The sequence below is a fragment of the Ailuropoda melanoleuca genome, chromosome 3, assembly GCF_002007445.2.
Source record: "Ailuropoda melanoleuca isolate Jingjing chromosome 3, ASM200744v2, whole genome shotgun sequence".
Lineage (NCBI taxonomy): Eukaryota > Metazoa > Chordata > Mammalia > Carnivora > Ursidae > Ailuropoda > Ailuropoda melanoleuca.
Window position 1 is genome coordinate 13,675,078 of NC_048220.1, and position 16,415 is coordinate 13,691,492.

At 43.8% G+C, this 16,415-nt stretch overlaps 1 protein-coding gene across 3 annotated transcripts in view; it reads left to right on the plus strand.

Annotated features, from left to right (window-relative positions):
* Positions 1-12,003, plus strand: part of SNX24 (sorting nexin 24) — a 150,198-nt gene extending 138,195 nt beyond the window's left edge. For all 3 annotated transcript variants that reach the window (XM_034655921.1, XM_034655922.1, XM_034655923.1), the window contains exons 4-7: positions 2,919-3,013; positions 4,358-4,390; positions 4,919-4,983; positions 10,467-12,003. In XM_034655921.1, coding sequence (XP_034511812.1) covers positions 2,919-3,013; positions 4,358-4,390; positions 4,919-4,983; positions 10,467-10,534 — 261 coding nt within the window. In that variant the 3' untranslated portion in view covers positions 10,535-12,003. The remainder of the gene's footprint in view (positions 1-2,918; positions 3,014-4,357; positions 4,391-4,918; positions 4,984-10,466) is intronic.
* The last annotated feature ends 4,412 nt before the right edge of the window (positions 12,004-16,415 follow it).

The following is a 16,415-nucleotide window of genomic DNA, read 5'->3' on the forward strand; positions in this document are numbered from 1 at the left end:
TTCTTGAGTGAAAGCTTCTCAAGAAACAGGAGAAGATGGGGCTCCTGGGTGGCTCAGTCGGTTAAGTGTCTGCCTTTGGCTCAGGTCCTGATCCCAGGGTCCTGGGATTAAACCCCACATCAGGCTCCTCGCTCTGTGGGGAGCCTGCTCTCCGTCTCCTCCCTGCTCATGGTCTCTGTCGCTATCTCTGTCTCTCTCAAATAAATAAATAAAATACTTGGAAGGAAGGAAAGAGAGAGAGAGAGGGAGAGNAAATAAATAAATAAAATACTTGGAAGGAAGGAAAGAGAGAGAGAGAGAGAGAGGGAGAGAAAGAAAGAAAAGAAAAGAAAAGAAAAGAAAAGAAAAGAAAAAAGAAAAGAAAAGAAAAGAAAAGAAAAAAGAAGCAGGAGAAGATGTAAATGGGACAGCCTCACATCACTGTTGGGTTGCTCAGGGAGTGAGATCATGTGTGTATGAACCGAAAGATTTGGCTAAACTAATGTAATTTCTCTTGTACATCTCTGTACTAATCAGTGACAGTCATTTCACTTGTACATATTAAATTAGGTAAATTCTACCATATTTACACTCTGTCTCTGTTTGGACTTAGGCATTAATGATTTTCTTACAAGCCTTCGCAGAGTTTAGGAAATCTTGCCACCCCATAACTGAATGCTTAACTAACCCCCAAACGCTACTTTCTTTACAACTGTAAATCCTGAAATCCATATTGGTGACTCTTTCATAAAAAATACTATTTGAGAATTTTCAGGAAACATTTAACAAAAATGCTCACAAATTTCTGGAGTTTTCTATATTCCTTTTTTTTTTTTTTTTTTTTTTTTGCCCGTATATCTTACCTAAAAAATATGGGATCATCTCTTTGGAGTGCTCTGTTTGGGGAGGCTGGACAGGATTAATTCCCATCCTGGTGTTGCAGTGTAAACAGCTTTTTGCCTGTCTTTTGTCATTAATGATCATGCTATAGATGTAGCCAGTGCATTGTAAGCCAATCTGTCAAGGCAAATAAACAATTCACCTTGTTAAAATTCCCTAAATCTTGCATTAATAAAACCAAACTAACCCCCTGAACACTCAAGAGATGTCTTCCTCCATACTGCAGTGATGGATGACATGTCTAAATACCCTGGAAATTAAGTAGTTCAGGTCATTAAAAGTGTCCCACACTTGTTATTGATTTAATTTATTTTAAAAGGTGGGGGTGGAGATAAGAGTGTTAACCCCCCCATTTTTTTTTAATCTGAAACTACCACTTGTACACATAATTAAAACTGTTGCCTGGGTGAACAGCTCTGTATTTGTTAAAACGTTAAGCTTTATTCTTCAAATAAGTATTATATCATTCTCTTAAACAGATGTCTAAAAACATGGAGATAATCATTACAATTTCCTTTATGGCAAAAATTCCTTGGAGCTTCATATATACAATGATTCGTACAATCTTTGAGTCCTGGGCACTGAAATAATGACCTTATGGGCACCCCCAAAATTTCCCTGAGTAGAGGAAAATTTAGAAAGCCAGTGAAAATAGTAATGAAAGCATGCCTCTGGGAAGAGGAGCTTTTTTCTATTTTATGCATTTTTTGTTTTTCTACTTTCTACTTACTTTCCTTAAGTCTCAGTGGATAGAGTCAGCTATGCAGGGAATAGGAAGAGACCAAGACAGGGCTGGCTTTCCAGATGCCTCCTCTCCAGGGAATGAACGGCGGGAGGGTTGGGCTCAGCCTGCCTTGCTCATTCCATCCACATGCCCTGAACTGGGTAACTGTTTCAAAACTCTGCTAGAAATGGGAATGCTCAGTATGTAAATTATGACTAAAACCAATAGGTTATATAGAATTGCGTATTTCAAAATATACAGAATTTGACCTTTTGTCATTTGTGCCTTACGCATCCGGTTGCATGGCTGTTCCTGATCAGCTGTGTGGGTGATACCTCACCATCCCTTCTCATTGTTTTTTAAACAGCATGTGTGAGGAGGAGAACCATGGTACATGATAAAAATGACCTTTGAGAATAATTCTCTTACTTTCAGAGATTATCTTTGATGTTTTTTCCATGGTCTTTGTAAAAAAAAAGGGGGGGGCGTGGGGGGTGAGAAGAAAGGGCAACTGTTTAATCAGTTCACACACTGTGGCCCTCTTTTTTAAAGATAGATACCATGAAAATGCACTCTCTTGTTCTCCATTCGATTTCTCCTTGCCCTGCGTAATTCGGATAGGCGAGGACGGACATGGTTATGCCATTATGCCAGCTCTTTAGCTCAGCTCCCTAAATGGAAGATCGGTATAGATTTTTTCTTAGTATATACACTGATTTACACTCAGTGGTAAAGTTGTTACTGACCCTTTAAGTGGAGCTGTCCAAATAGCAATAAATGTCAGTTGATCCTAATGCCGAAAGAGGTGATAGCTGAGGGATCTTGGCTAAATCTTCCAGTTAAAAAAGCCATGTGTAGTGTTTTCTAAACGGTAGTGGTCTCTTGTAGACACACACACACACACACACGCACGCACGCACATCCCCAGACTACTTTATCACCCAATAAGGAACATTTCATGCACATGTCTTACCAGTATTATTGGTGTTCCCAGGTTTTTAAAATACTCTGATCAGAATTTCCATGAAGGCAAGACTTCTGTCTGCCTGGTGGCCTGCTGTCTTCCCCCCTAGTCAGCATCTGACATGTAGTAGTTGGATGGGAGGAGAGAGAAAATGGAGTGTTTGCCAACACAGAATAGTATGCCTATTTCCTCAATTCTTGGGGGGTGAAATGGGGACCACAGCCTCCCATACAGGTTGTGAAGAATGGTGCTGGTAAGGACTTAGATGGGCGGTCATGACTTTTTGAAGTCATTCATTTGATTATTGATTGCCTAGTAAATTTCACTAAGTTCTCTTTTCTCCTTTCACAGGCTGTCATCTTGGAAAATGAAGAGCTTCCCAAACTGTTCCTTGATTTCCTAAATGTGCGACATTTGCCCTCGCTACCAAAGGCAGAGAGTTGTGGGTAAGAAGTGTTGTTCACCTATCAGACGTGTATTTGAAGCTCTACAGTTACTTGTTGGCCTAACCAGTAACCCCAGTGGTACTGGAAGGGCCAGCCTGGCCACACCCATTCTCTCTGCTGGGACAGCTCTCCCTCGCCCCCTGCCTGTAGTCAAAGGAATTTCTCTGCAGTCCTCCCTGTAGTGGGGCCAAATGACCAAGGCTCAGTAACTCAGCTTTAGACTTAAGGAATTGACTTTTTAAACTGTGCTGCTTCATGGAGTGATGTTATGAATCTAGACAGCTTATTGAGGGACTAGTATATTTATTTGTGGGTACTTGAGCAAAGTCTGTACGCCCATGCATATACAGTCACATAATCTGAAAGCTGTGAGTGACCTTAGAGATGATTTTACCCAACTCCCTTATTGTTGACTTGAGCAAACTGAGACGCTGGAATTAAGTGTCTTTCCCGAAATCTTTTCACCTTGTACCTGGCAGAGCCCAGGCCTTCCCACATGAACTCTTTCCCTGCTGTCCTGCTGCCTCTCCCACAGGACCTTCTAATGTGGAGCTGTGGATCCCAGTTCCTGTCTGCTGAGGAAGCAGACATTTGATATCATCAGCAATTGGAAAGTGTTCTTCTGAAGAATGAACTCCGAAACAGGTCGCTTGCCCAGCTCTGGGCACCTGACTTAGGTTGAGCTGGCATCTGAAGGCAGTCAGCAACACCCCTGACATATTAAATCCATTTACAGAGAACACATAATTACAAAGTCTCTGGAAACCCACGCAGGGGAAGGGGTTTTGTTCATCCTCTTGCTGCCTCCGGAGCCGCCGGAAGGACATGCACTAACTCCAAGACATTTGTGCAGACCACACCCAAAGTCGTGTTAAACCCCAGCCCTCTGCCCGACAAGAGGCTGCAGACACCAGCCGGCTCACTGGCAGTGTTTGTTCAAGGCCACTTTCCACTCACCCCAGAGCGAGGATTACCCACGTGCTCAGCAAATAATAGGCATTGTCTGTGTGTCCTGTTCTGACTTGAGTGTGTTTGCCCGGGAGGTTGGGCTTTATACAGGGATGTTTTTAAGAGGAGATTTTGGGAATGACAGAGTAAAATCTAAGCCCAAAAGTAAAACCATCGGGTTTGTAAGTGATCTTCAGGAAAATTGAAGTTCAAGACTGTCATGGTCTTAAGATTCTTTAGAATGAGGCATCAGTCATGCTGTGACTCTGTCAAGACACCACTCCTTTCAAAATGTTTCCCAGTTCAGAACTCTAAGAATACTGGCTCTTTTCTCCTTGGTTTGCAGCAGCATTCATCCAACTTACATGGTCTTCTTCTTCTTTTAAAAAATTCTAGATCTTTTGATGAGACGGAATCTGAAGGATCAAGGTAAGAACTAGTCAATCAAGAGTTACATAAAACCAGGAATAGGACTATGGTTTTGTTAAGTGTTTGATTACTGTGGTGTAAGTGTATCAAGTCAGGATCCTCTTGAAAATATTTGTTAGGCAATTAATTTATAAATATTTGATAGGAAGTTAGAGAAGTAACTGGTTATATCTAGGAATGAAGGGATAAGAACCCTATGTTGTTTTGTGCAAGTAATAAGAATACTATTTTATCAATAATTGTGCTATGAGGTTTAAAAAAAAAAAAACCCAAACCCGGCACTTTTCAGCACTGATTTATTGTGTCGATTGTATATCTGCTTCAAATTCCACAAAGCAATGTGGAGAAGGTGAGCGCAGTGCTCGTGTGTTCCCTGTAACTCCGTTCGCTATTATTCACCCACGCGGTTAGAGACATAACCCCTGAGATGTCCCCACACGGCAGTTTGATCCCCTCAAAGCTAGTTTGTAGTGTTTTCTGTTTACCATCGTCCCCTGATGCTGACATGCCTGTTCTTGACCTTTCCAGCAAACTGTCCCACCAGCCGGTGCTGCTGTTCCTCCGGGATCCATACGTCTTGCCTGCAGCCAGCGGTAATCAAACCTGTCATCTGCTAACAGCTCTTTACTGATCTGACCCTGCACCACATAAACCACGTTTTTAATACAGGTCTAACAGAGTGACATTGGTCCAGGGCTTAATAATCTGCCAATAAACCAGTGCTCTTGGTATAAGAGACATTCAGAATTTTAATTGGGGCAGGCCTTTCAGCCCGAAATGTAATTTTTCTTTCTCCCTTACCAGGCAACTTTGAATTAGAGTAATAAGGAGGAAAGATATTTATTGTCTTTTTGGGTTTTTTGTTTTTTGGTTTCAGTGGTGTTATGTTTTGGTCTCTGCTTGCTTTTATCCAGATGCTAAGGTGCGATTCCAAGGTTCATTCTGGTTCATTTTTTTCCAAATGCTTTCTCCCCAAAAGCGGTGTATGTATATTACATGTGTTTCTTTACTTCCATTTAGGTTATAGCATCTTAGATGGTCGAATGTGTATTTTTAGAAGTTATAGACTTAAATGTAATGAATTTATGCATAAGTGTAATCAGTATTTTAGCCTGGGTCCTTTCTTTGTGCCAAGAAATTTAAATTCCTCAGGGTCCTTCTCAAAGTGTTCTGCTCTACACCTCTTCGTGAGGACATTCTCAGACGTTCTATCATCTAATTTTTTTAATGGCTTCATGAAATAGGCAGGGTAGGTATCCTCATTGGCTAATGAGAGAATGGGGGCCCGAGGAGGTCCCTGACTTGCCCTGTGTTACATGGCTGATGGCGGGCAGACCCCTTGGTGCCTAATTTCTCCTCGTGTGCTCTTTACCTAGAGTGAATGTTCAGCCCTTGTTCTTGGGAGTAACTAAATAGCATAGCAACTCAATAGCAGTAGGTAAATTATCTGTTGAAACCGTTCCTGCATTCTGACAATAAAACCTTATCACCAGCAAGAGAGAGGGGACCGTTCTGTAGCAGCAGTATGTGTAATGAGATCAGCGACTTAGCGGAGAGTATGAAGAAGGCCGGCCAGGACCCAGCCCGGCTCCGTGGAGGGACCATGCCTGGTGCCCTGATCCGAGAGAGCTGCTGTTGCTATATTGGAATACGTTCTCATAGTATTTTTTCCTAGATAGTCCTTTCAGTGAGGAATAATTGCCTTTCTCTAGCATTTGCTTACTGTGGTTTTTTTTTTAATGCATATTATATTAGTTGACATTAGGGTAACAAAATGTTACAGTTAACAGAGATGCAGAATGTAATCTAGGCTAGAGGAAATAGGCCATGTTCTATAAGGCATTCTTTTTATCTTCTGAACATGGTTCTACAAGTGCTTTTTCCAGGTACTGTGGATGGTCAGAAATCGCATGCACTGGACCGACGTTCCTGTGGATGTGTGGAGAATGGCATGATCGTTGTGAAGTACAATAGCCAGGGTGCTTAAGGGAAGAGGGAAGATATCTTATGATCCCTGAGTCCAAGTCGTCCAGCTTATTAAGCAGCATGTGCTCTGCACCTGGCTGGGCAACAAAGAACAGGAGGAACTTTGGGGGGAAAGAACTTCAGGGGCAAATACCTGGAGCCAGAAAGGGTAAAAGTATGTATCACTGGTAGAATATTGGCGTGGACAATGACTTGCACAAGTGGGGGATTGCTGTTTGAAGAGAACACAGGAAACATTGGTTTTATGGACAGGATGGTACCGGGTATGGAAGGGCCCGTCACCAGATCTATTTTTGTGCAGTTTGGCCAACCCACCTTCATAAATCAGATTCCCATTATCTTACAAGTATGACACTGCTGATAGGTTCTTGAAGATCTTTGGCGTTTAACTGAGAGATAAATTCTACTTGCATCACTTTTTTGTGTTATTTAGGCCCCTTAACAAAATGGGGAGGGTACTCTTGCAGGGGATTCTGATGATGGAAATACCTTCACAGGTGAACTGACACCCACAAACTCAGATGTGTGTCTGGCTTTACAGTCCTGATAGTCAGACACTATCCTCTTATAAGATGCTAACAATCAGTCTTCTCTGATCAGGTGCTTTTTGGCCTCGGTTTTGATTTCTCTGGGGAATTCAGAACAGCTCTGGTCCCCAGCATCTGCATATGGCTGCACTCTGGGTATTTTTCACCAGCTTTCATTGAACCTCCCATCAGCTTCAGCCACCCTTTTATCCACCGTCTCCCCTGGGCTTTTCCACTCTCCTGCTTTTCTGCCCATCCTGGGCGGCCCACCAGCCGGCTGTCGGAGACCTTCTTGTCTTCTCCTTTGCTTTCTTTGGATGATCTCCTTGCTTAAGTGGTCTTTATGACCTTGTGTGTACAGCTGAGCCACAGTCTTGGGTTTCCATCCCCACCCTCTCCGTGAGCTTCGACTCTTACCAGGCTCTCACAGCCCTCGATGCTCTGGCCCCGGCTCCTGTTTCTAAGAGGACCCCCTCCCACGCTCTGCGGCGGCCACCCTGAGTTCTTTCTGGGCCTCAGAGGCGTGCACTCCGTTCCCCCTCAGGGCACTGCTGTGCCCTCCCGTCCTTGAGCCTCTTCTCATCCCCACATGGTGATGCCTCTGCATCTTCCCGGTGCAGCTTGAGAAAGCCTTTGAGGGGCTCTCAAGGGCCCCTCAAGAGTCCCTCCCCATCCCATTGCCTTTTTCTTTAAGGTCCACAGTGGATGTTTACCAAAATAAATGAAAACCAACAAAAATGACAAGTAAACCTTTCCTAAATCACATTCCTTGTCATCCCCTCTCAGTGGACAACAAAGGCCAGGGCAGTTTTCAAGCAGTAATGGACATTGAATTAAAATCATATGTATGATGAAGCCGAAATCCAAAGTGTAGAATGGAGGGGAACAGGTGAGAAAAAAATGACCTCTGATAATCTCCTCATTGGCCCCTGGTTGGTGGACCTTGTTGTAAAACGCCTCTGTTCCATTCACTTTAATCCAAGTCCCCCGTTTGCTTCCTTTTCCGTAGTGATCACACACTCTGTTCCCTTTCTCTCTCTCTCTCTCTCTATCTCTCGTGTTCACCTTCTGAGTCTCCAGCCCCTGGTTCACACTCAGCACTTGCTGGACCATAAACACAGCACCCTGGCCTGCCATCTTCCCTCTGCCAGGAATGCCCTTTGCCCAGACACCCTTGCGGGTGGCCGCTACCCCTCATTCCTTTGGTACCTGCCCACAGGGTCTTTCCTCACCTTCCTCTGTCCCCTCACCCTCAAGCCCTGTGCCCTGCTTCAGTTTTCCTCTTGCCCTTATTTTTTTTCTAATTTATTTGTTTGAGAGAGGGAGAGAGGGAGAGAGGGCGAGAGGGCATGCCAGAGCGCAGGGAGGGGTAGAGGGAGAGGGAGAGAATCTCAAGCAGATTCTGTGCTGAGCACAGAGCCTGATAATGACCTGAGCCACCCAGGCGCCCCTCCGCTTGTCTTTAAACCATGGCTTGACCTATTCAGGTGGTGTAACATTATTCTGAGTAATTAATAGCATTTTCCTTTTTTTTTTCCTTTTTGCTGAACTTACTTAAATCCATTTAAGCCGAATATGCTGATGATGTATGAAATTACCTTCAAACCTTTTATATTTTGGGTGGCAAAGGATAAATAAATAAGTAAATAAATGAATGCATGCATGCCTATATGCGTATGCATGTTGATGTGTTCCGTTTGGGCATCTAATTGAAAATTGATCAGTATCTCCATTGATGGCTCTTGGTTTCAGTACACTTCAGTGGGGAAGAAACACTTTTAGGATTAAAATGAACTTAGCAAAATCATTGAGTTTGATTGGGTTCAAAATATATAAGTTTAAGTCCTGTTACAGATTACTAAAGATATGTTTTATGGAAATTTATGTAGTTTCATGCTGTATAAAAGCAAACACTAAGAAGTCGAGTGTCATCACCCAAAAGTAATTGAGTTGTTCATGTCCTGGAGATATTTTTAAAGCATATTTTGCCGGTGTATTCACTTGCTTATCTCCCTGACTAGCGTGCAGGTTCTGTGGTGCGGGCAGGGACTGTTACTTACAGTCCCAGTACCTTAGACCGTAGTTGGTAGGAGGTGGTAGCTGGTAATTACCATGTGCCCAGTTCAGGTTCACGTGCTTTGTTTCACCCTCCAGTGTGTACAACAGCCTTCCAGGCAGGTTTTGAAATCCCTCACTCATCACAGGGAACCCACCCTGCTTTAAACTTGTCCCCGTAAACCCTGAATGGCAGTCAGAGCCATCTTTGCCAAACACGATTCAGTTCTGTGTCACTCCGCTTAAAATCCTTCAGGAGTTCTCATTGCCTTTCAGACGAAGCCAGAATTCCTGGGCTTGCATGCACCTTCCTGCCCTCAGGCCTCCTCCCTTGCTCCTTGTCTACACTGGCCTCTGTTCTGGTCTTTGAACCTTCCTGGCTCCCTCCTCCCGCAGGTTTGCCACCTGGTCAACTCCTCCGAGAACCCTTCTGCCCTCCGTTGCGAGTGTTACATAGTAGATACTCAATAGAGGTTGGATTAATAAGTGAACATTGGCACCTGGGTGGCTCAGTGGGTTCATAAGCGTCTGCCTTCGGCTCAGGTCATGATCCCAGGGTCCTGGGATCGAGTCCTGCATCGGGCTCCCCGCTCAGCGGGGAGCCTGCTTCCCCCTCTCCCTCTACTGCTCCCCTACCTGGGCTGTCCTGCTCTCTCTCTGTCAAATAAATAAATAAAATCTTTAAAAAAAATAAATAAGTGAACATGCTAGTTTCTGTCTGAAAGTATTGGACCAACTAATTTCCTTACATGATAGCTATATTTATTGAAAGTGGTGGGCTTTCGCGTAAATCCTGGACATAATTATGTGCAGATGGAAGTTGAGGAATTGCACCTCTGGGCCGGGTGATGGATGGGGTCCCCTGTGCAAGGTATCCGTTCCTATTTTACCTGCTCTGATAACTGGAATGTGCCACCGTGTACACACACCTCTGGGTTTCCTTTGTATCTCCTCTAAAAATGTAGCTGATTTTTCCAGTTTGACAGGATGGTTTTTGTCAGAATTGTGCCCTTTCAAGTTAGGAAGACGGCCCCCGTTCCTCCCGCTCCCTGGAAGTTCGTGCAACAGAACGGCCATCCTCAAGACAACTTGGACTAACGCTGCTGTAAACCACAATGGAAAAACTGCAGCCAAGTATTCCCAGTAGAAATCTTGGAATTCCTTCAAGTATATTGAGATTTTGTTAGAAATTGAATCGCCAGTGTAATCCATCTTCCTTGTGAGAAAACATTCAGATAAAGAGCTGGGGCCTAGCAGCATTAACCATTAGAACATCCCTTAAATCAATAAGCTACAAATCTCACCGTGCATTCCTGCAGAGCCTGGTCGTGCACTAAAGTGGCTTTCGGCCAAAGCGACATGACAGATAGTGCGTCCTGAACAGGGCAGGCTGCACACGGTGACGTGGGTCCCTAAGTTCCTGGGGGCCTCACCTTGTTGGAGCCTGCAAAATGCAGTTGGGTTTTATTGCTGTGCATAAGAAACGCCGTTTTCCTTTTGTTTTTCAGATTTTCCAAATGTGGTTATCGAAGGAGTCCTCCACGGGATATTTTACCCTCATCTGCAGCCCAGGTAGACATCCTCCATGGCTCGAGGAAGCTGAAGCAGGATTCCCGGAGATCGATATCTACCAAATTAACCTAAACTCTCTGACATAACGACTCTAGCTAGTGGTAAAATTCACAGTCCCAGCTTAATTCAGGGCAGGGACATTTCCATGAGAATGGTGCTTTTAAAAATAGAAACTGAACCAGGGTGGCCCTGAGGTGAAGGTCAAGTGATTGAGAAGTAAAAGGCAGCTGCCAGTTTCGAAACTGGTGAAGAGAGGGCTGTGGAAGGTGGCTGGGGGCAGCGAGGGTAACGGAACGAAAGTTCCTCTCTGCTTCAGTTGCGCCATTTGCTAATTGAACGTCTGACCCTGAATCATACTGAGGCTGATCGACTTTGGTAGCTTTTTGTTGTTGTTGTTGTTCAGATTTTAGGAGACACTAATCTTCTCATCATGAGATTTTCTCAGTCTGTGATAGATACGTTCTTACGTGCTGGCATCGTGAGAGTATCACAGAAACAGGCTATGCTCCATGTGAGGGCGGAACTCAACTGGAAATCAAACTATGCTGACAGTGTGAGGGCATTTTTTAAAATGTCATTGCTATTCACACGGCAGTGGTGTTGCATCGTACCTGGGGATTAGCTTCCAGTGCCAGGACGTGCGATAAAACGGAGTGTGGAGAGTCTTCTCGACAGACGTTTCCAAAGGCGCCATATTGGAAATCTGTGCATCCAACACAACCAGGTTTTCCTCCTGCGTTGGAAGAAAGGACTGTTTCTTCCATTGAAGACCATTTGACGTTGTTGGTGTTCGTTTAGGGCAATTTTGTATAAAACTCCATACCTTTCAACACTAGAATCATGCTCCGTTCTGCAAGATGCTTGTCTTCTGAGAGACAGATGTGAACTGACTGCCCGAGGAGACACCACGTGGTAGCACTTGGTTTCCTCAAGGTTCTCCAACCCTCCTCGGGGTTTACTCATTCATTTAACTGGTGGGATTTTCACAGGATTTACTGTTATTTTCCTTATTGTTTCCTTCTCGCTGACCTCCTATATGGAATTAATGTAAGTTCAATGACTGATCTAACTCTGCCGTACATCTCACTGACATTCATATTTTGAGTCGTAAAGGACAAAGGCATATATATGCAAACTTTATGTAGGTACTGTATTTGGGCATTTCATCAAAAACTAATTAATAGCTAGCCTATTTATGGTTATTCGTGTTACTAAGCTTCTGTGTGGGAGAAAAATATTTGGATTCAAAATGAATAACTAAATCATGGTTTTTGGTCAGGATCTCAATATACAGGTTTAAAGCGTGCTGCAGAGTTTGAGAGATACATTTATGACAGACGTATTTCTTCATGCTGGAAACAGAGGACTCTGTAATCAAGTGTCATGAACCAAAAATAACTGAATACTCACGTGTGGGAGATATTTTTTAAATGTTTTGTTGTTAGCTATTTTGAGTTAAATAAAAACAAAGAACAAGAAGTATTTGAATTTGTCTTCTCTTAGGATTTGATGAGAAACACAAATTGTGTCTTGTCTCTTTATACACACACACACACACAACTTCTCACATACTCATAGACACTTATTTCTACTCTAAGTATTAAATTACCTCATCGTTAAGCCAACAGGTAGTCATTAAATAGGTGATGACTTACAAAGAGGGTAGGAATTTTTTTTTTAATATAAAAACCAAGCATTTTTGGTGGCACACTGCTCAAGAAATCTCTTCTGAGAATTTTTTTTAGTGATGACTTGTATTTTTTATTTAATATTTTTTAATATGTAATTTCATATTCCGTTTCAGTTCCGTTATAGGAAATAGATGCCACAGTAGGTATTTTAAGCAGAATGGAATAATAAAGAACTGGATGCTCATAGAATCTTGTGGAAGGATGAGGAGAATGAACTCCTAGTAGGTAAACCAGGAGTGACATCTGGAATCCTGCAGCAACATCTGGTACGCACCTGCCAGGGGCGCTATAACCTTTGCCTTAACCAGGAATTCTGGGAGTTAGGAGGCTGCTCCTGGAGCTCCTAAGGTTAGAAAACGCCAGTGCAGCCGTGATCCAGGTACCAGCAGGTAAGATCAGGAAGTCACTGTGACCACCGTAACTGCCTCTCAGCACCCATGGCCTTGCTTGCCCACAACTACAGCCCCACAGAGCGGGAAGATGGTATTCACCCACTTCCATCTTCCACTCCGTCTCATGAAAGCATCCACTTGGCAGAACGTTATTATCGATACCCAGTTTCGAGGGAGTCTGGAAGGGGCTGGAACTTTCTGGTTGCTGCAGTTCAGGAATGGACATTGGAAAGATGATGGAATATATTTCCCCAGCTGAAAATGTAATAACAACATATGAAAGGATATATAAAAAAGAAAAATCTCCCATCCTGTCTCCTGTATTCCCACTCCCCGCACCGCCTCCCCGCCATAACCAACCACTGTGCTTCATTTATGTGTATACTTGCAGAGATATTTCATCCACATGCAAGCAAATAATGGACATTTAGTGTATATATTCTGTTCCCCTCCTTTTTTTTTTTTTTAATAAAACCTGGATTTTTCAAAGCACGGATTCATAGACAATAGAGCAGTAAAGAGAAGAGGGACGAAAACAATAAGAGAAGAAAGAGAAACCCCATTGCCACTGGAGACAGGATATGGGGTTAGCCATATTTGCCATGCTCCTAGTTGGGATTTGGTGGTGTGCCTGGGCTTGGTCTCAAACTCCCCCAGTTCTTCGTGCAGAGCCCCTCTTGGGCCTCGCCTCCACCACGCGGCCATTTCCGGCCCAGCACCCCTGGTGTCCTTTCTCCCCCACCCGGAGTATTTCAAACCATTGGCCATCTCTACAACCCCGATAATGCTGACCATCCCTACCTGGTAAATCCTCAGTCACTTCACTTCGAAAAGCATAGAAATCTCATGCTCACAGTTTAGAAATAACAAATGGCTTTCAGCTCTTTGCTCAAATGGTCATGGCTGCTGCACGGACTCGGCCGAGGGGCCAGCACAGCCATTAGAGTGGCTACTATCAAAAGCAGCCAACGGCAAGTGTCGGCAAGGATGCAGAGACCTTGAAACCCTCATACATTGCTGCTGAGAAGCTAAAATGGTGCCACGTCTGTGCAGAATGGTCTGGCAGTTCTTCAAAAGATTAGAATGACCGTGTGATTTAGCAGCTCTGCGTCAGGGTGTTTACCCAAAAGAAGTCAAGTCAAGGGACAAATAGATTATGTGTGTTCCTCAGTTCTTGGCATTATTCACAAGCGCCAACAGGTAGAAGCAACCTATCAGTGTGTCCATCGATAGATGAATGGATGAACAAAATGTGGTCTATGCATGCGATGGAATATTATTCAGTCCTCAAAAGGGAGGAAGTTCTGACACATGCTACAGCACAGATGGACCTTGAAGACATTATGCTAAGTAAAATAACTCACAAAGGACAACTCCTGCGTGATCCTCCTTATACGCGGTATCTAGAATAGTCCAGCTCCTAGAAACGGAAAGTAGAATGGTGCTTGTCAGTGGCTGAGGGAGGGAGAAATGAGGAATTACTCTTCATTGGGTTTCAGCTGGGGAAGAAGAGAAAGTTCTGGAGATGGGTGATGGTGATGCTTGTGCAAGAGTGTGACTGTACCTTGTGCCATTGAACTACACACTTTAAAATGGTTAAAAGGGTAAATGTCATGTGCATATTTACCTGAAAGTTTTTCAAGTTTTGTTTTTTAAAGGATTTTGAGTGAGTCAGGATGTCATATACTAACCAATTCATGATACTTGCCAGGATGCAGGAGGGATTTGGGCACACATACTTGGTGTAATGCTCCTATCCCTGATAACCTCTCAAACAATAGTTCTCACTCAGGGATACATACGCAGCAGAATCACCTGGGTCTCTGAATCACTCAATCTGGGCTGGGTGGGACCTATCTCTGGGTACTTGGAAAAACTGCCAAGTTGATGCCAATACACATAGATGTTAGGAACCACTGTTTGAGGGTTGTGAGGATGTAAGATGCTTTATGAATTACCCTTCTTTCATGGCTGCTGACTTTTATACCTCCTGCAGGACCCACTATGAAGAGAAGAACATCGATTCAACTCCTGGGCTGTTGGAGGTGGCCACAGGGAGGTACTTGTCTTAGTCGTTCAGACTATATAACAGACATAGCACGGACTTAGTGGCTTGTAAGCAACCAAATTTATTTCTCACGGTTCTGGAAGCTGGGAAGTCCAAGATGGGGCCCTGGCACATTTGGTGTCCGATGTGGGGTTCTCTTTACTGTATCCTCATGTGGCAGAAAAGGGGCGAGGAATCTCTCTGGAGACTCTGAGAAGGGCACCCATCCCTTATTACCTCCTAAAGGTCCTACCTCCAAACACCACTACATTGAGAATTAGGTTCCAATGTATGAATTTGGGGGTGGGGGGTGGGACACCGCCATTTCAGACAGTAGCAGGAAAGCAGCAAAGGTGACAGACACCTGTGAGTCGTGGTCTCATTGATACCCTTTTGGAATATGTATTCAGGTACTCATCTCCTCGTTCAATGACACGCATTTGAGTTCCCTCACCAGATTAAGGCACTGTGTTAGGCATCTTAAGAATAGAGACATAATTGTTGTTGTTGTTGTTGTTGTTGTTTTTGGAATTTCTGGCCATTTACTGGAAAGTGTCTTTCCATTTAATTGAATTGGTTATAAAATTTGGGGAATGAGGCTGTCTTCTCCAGTCTCTATATATACAACTTTGAAGCCATCCTTTTCATCTGGGCCTTGTTGTGGTTTTCATCCTTGATGATAATTACAGATTTTGAATTCATCCCTAGAAACCCAGGGAAGAAGTAGACAGTAAGTCAAAGCTGAGATTTCTACCACGTTTAGGTTTTCTGCCCCCCGCACATACAGAGTGAAAGTCTGGGCTCTGGTGAGGGTGAAGAGGGATTTATTTTTGTGTGAGGGGGAGGGGGGTACATTAAAATGGTAAACCCCTGGAGTCCATGTAATTACCTAGAGAAGAACTTGGTTTTATATCCTAGGAGTAGACCTGTAAGTCTGACCTCCAAAATGTGAAACGTTTTCTGTCTTCGCAACTCTCCCATCATCAGAGAGGCCTCAACAGTATCTCCAGCTTTGATATTCTGTTTATTTAGATACTCCCGTGTATCTAAATCCTGTGAGCTCCCGCTGAGTGCTAAGTATTGTTGGATGTCGGTTTTTCAGACCTCATCCCATTACAACTTTACAAACTTTTATAAGCTTTTATTGAAGAAGAAAGTGAAGACCAGAGAGATTGGTAAGTAGCTGATATGACTAGGTGCTAATTTGGGTGCCAAGAGGTACTAGGCTAAATTCTGTCCGTAGATTGTCCCACTGAAACCTCACGACATCTTAAGGAGGTATGTATTCTTACCATTGCACTTACAGAGAAAAGTGAAAGAAAAAGAATAGCTTGACCAAGGCTGCCAGTTAATAAAGGAAATCAGATTTTGAAAATTTATCCCCCAAATTTAGGCCAGTGCACTCCCCCATCAGCTCCCATTACAACTGTTCGTATTCATGTGCATATTTGAACCACACATGAATATTCAAGTGGGAAAGAGCTAGGCATATCACAAAACTTCGCAGATTACCGGGTGCTCCCCCAGCCCACTTGATTAAACCAAGCTCTGTGCTCCCAGCTGCAGCCTCCTCCCGCGTCTCTCCGTGTCCACTTCCACTGCACTCTGTTGTGCACACTAGAGCCAGGGATGTCTTTTTAAAGTGTCCCTCATGGGGCACCTGGGTGGCACAGCGGTTAAGCGTCTGCCTTCGGCTCAGGGCGTGATCCTGGTGTTACGGGATCGAGCCCCACATCAGGCTCCTCTGCTATGAGC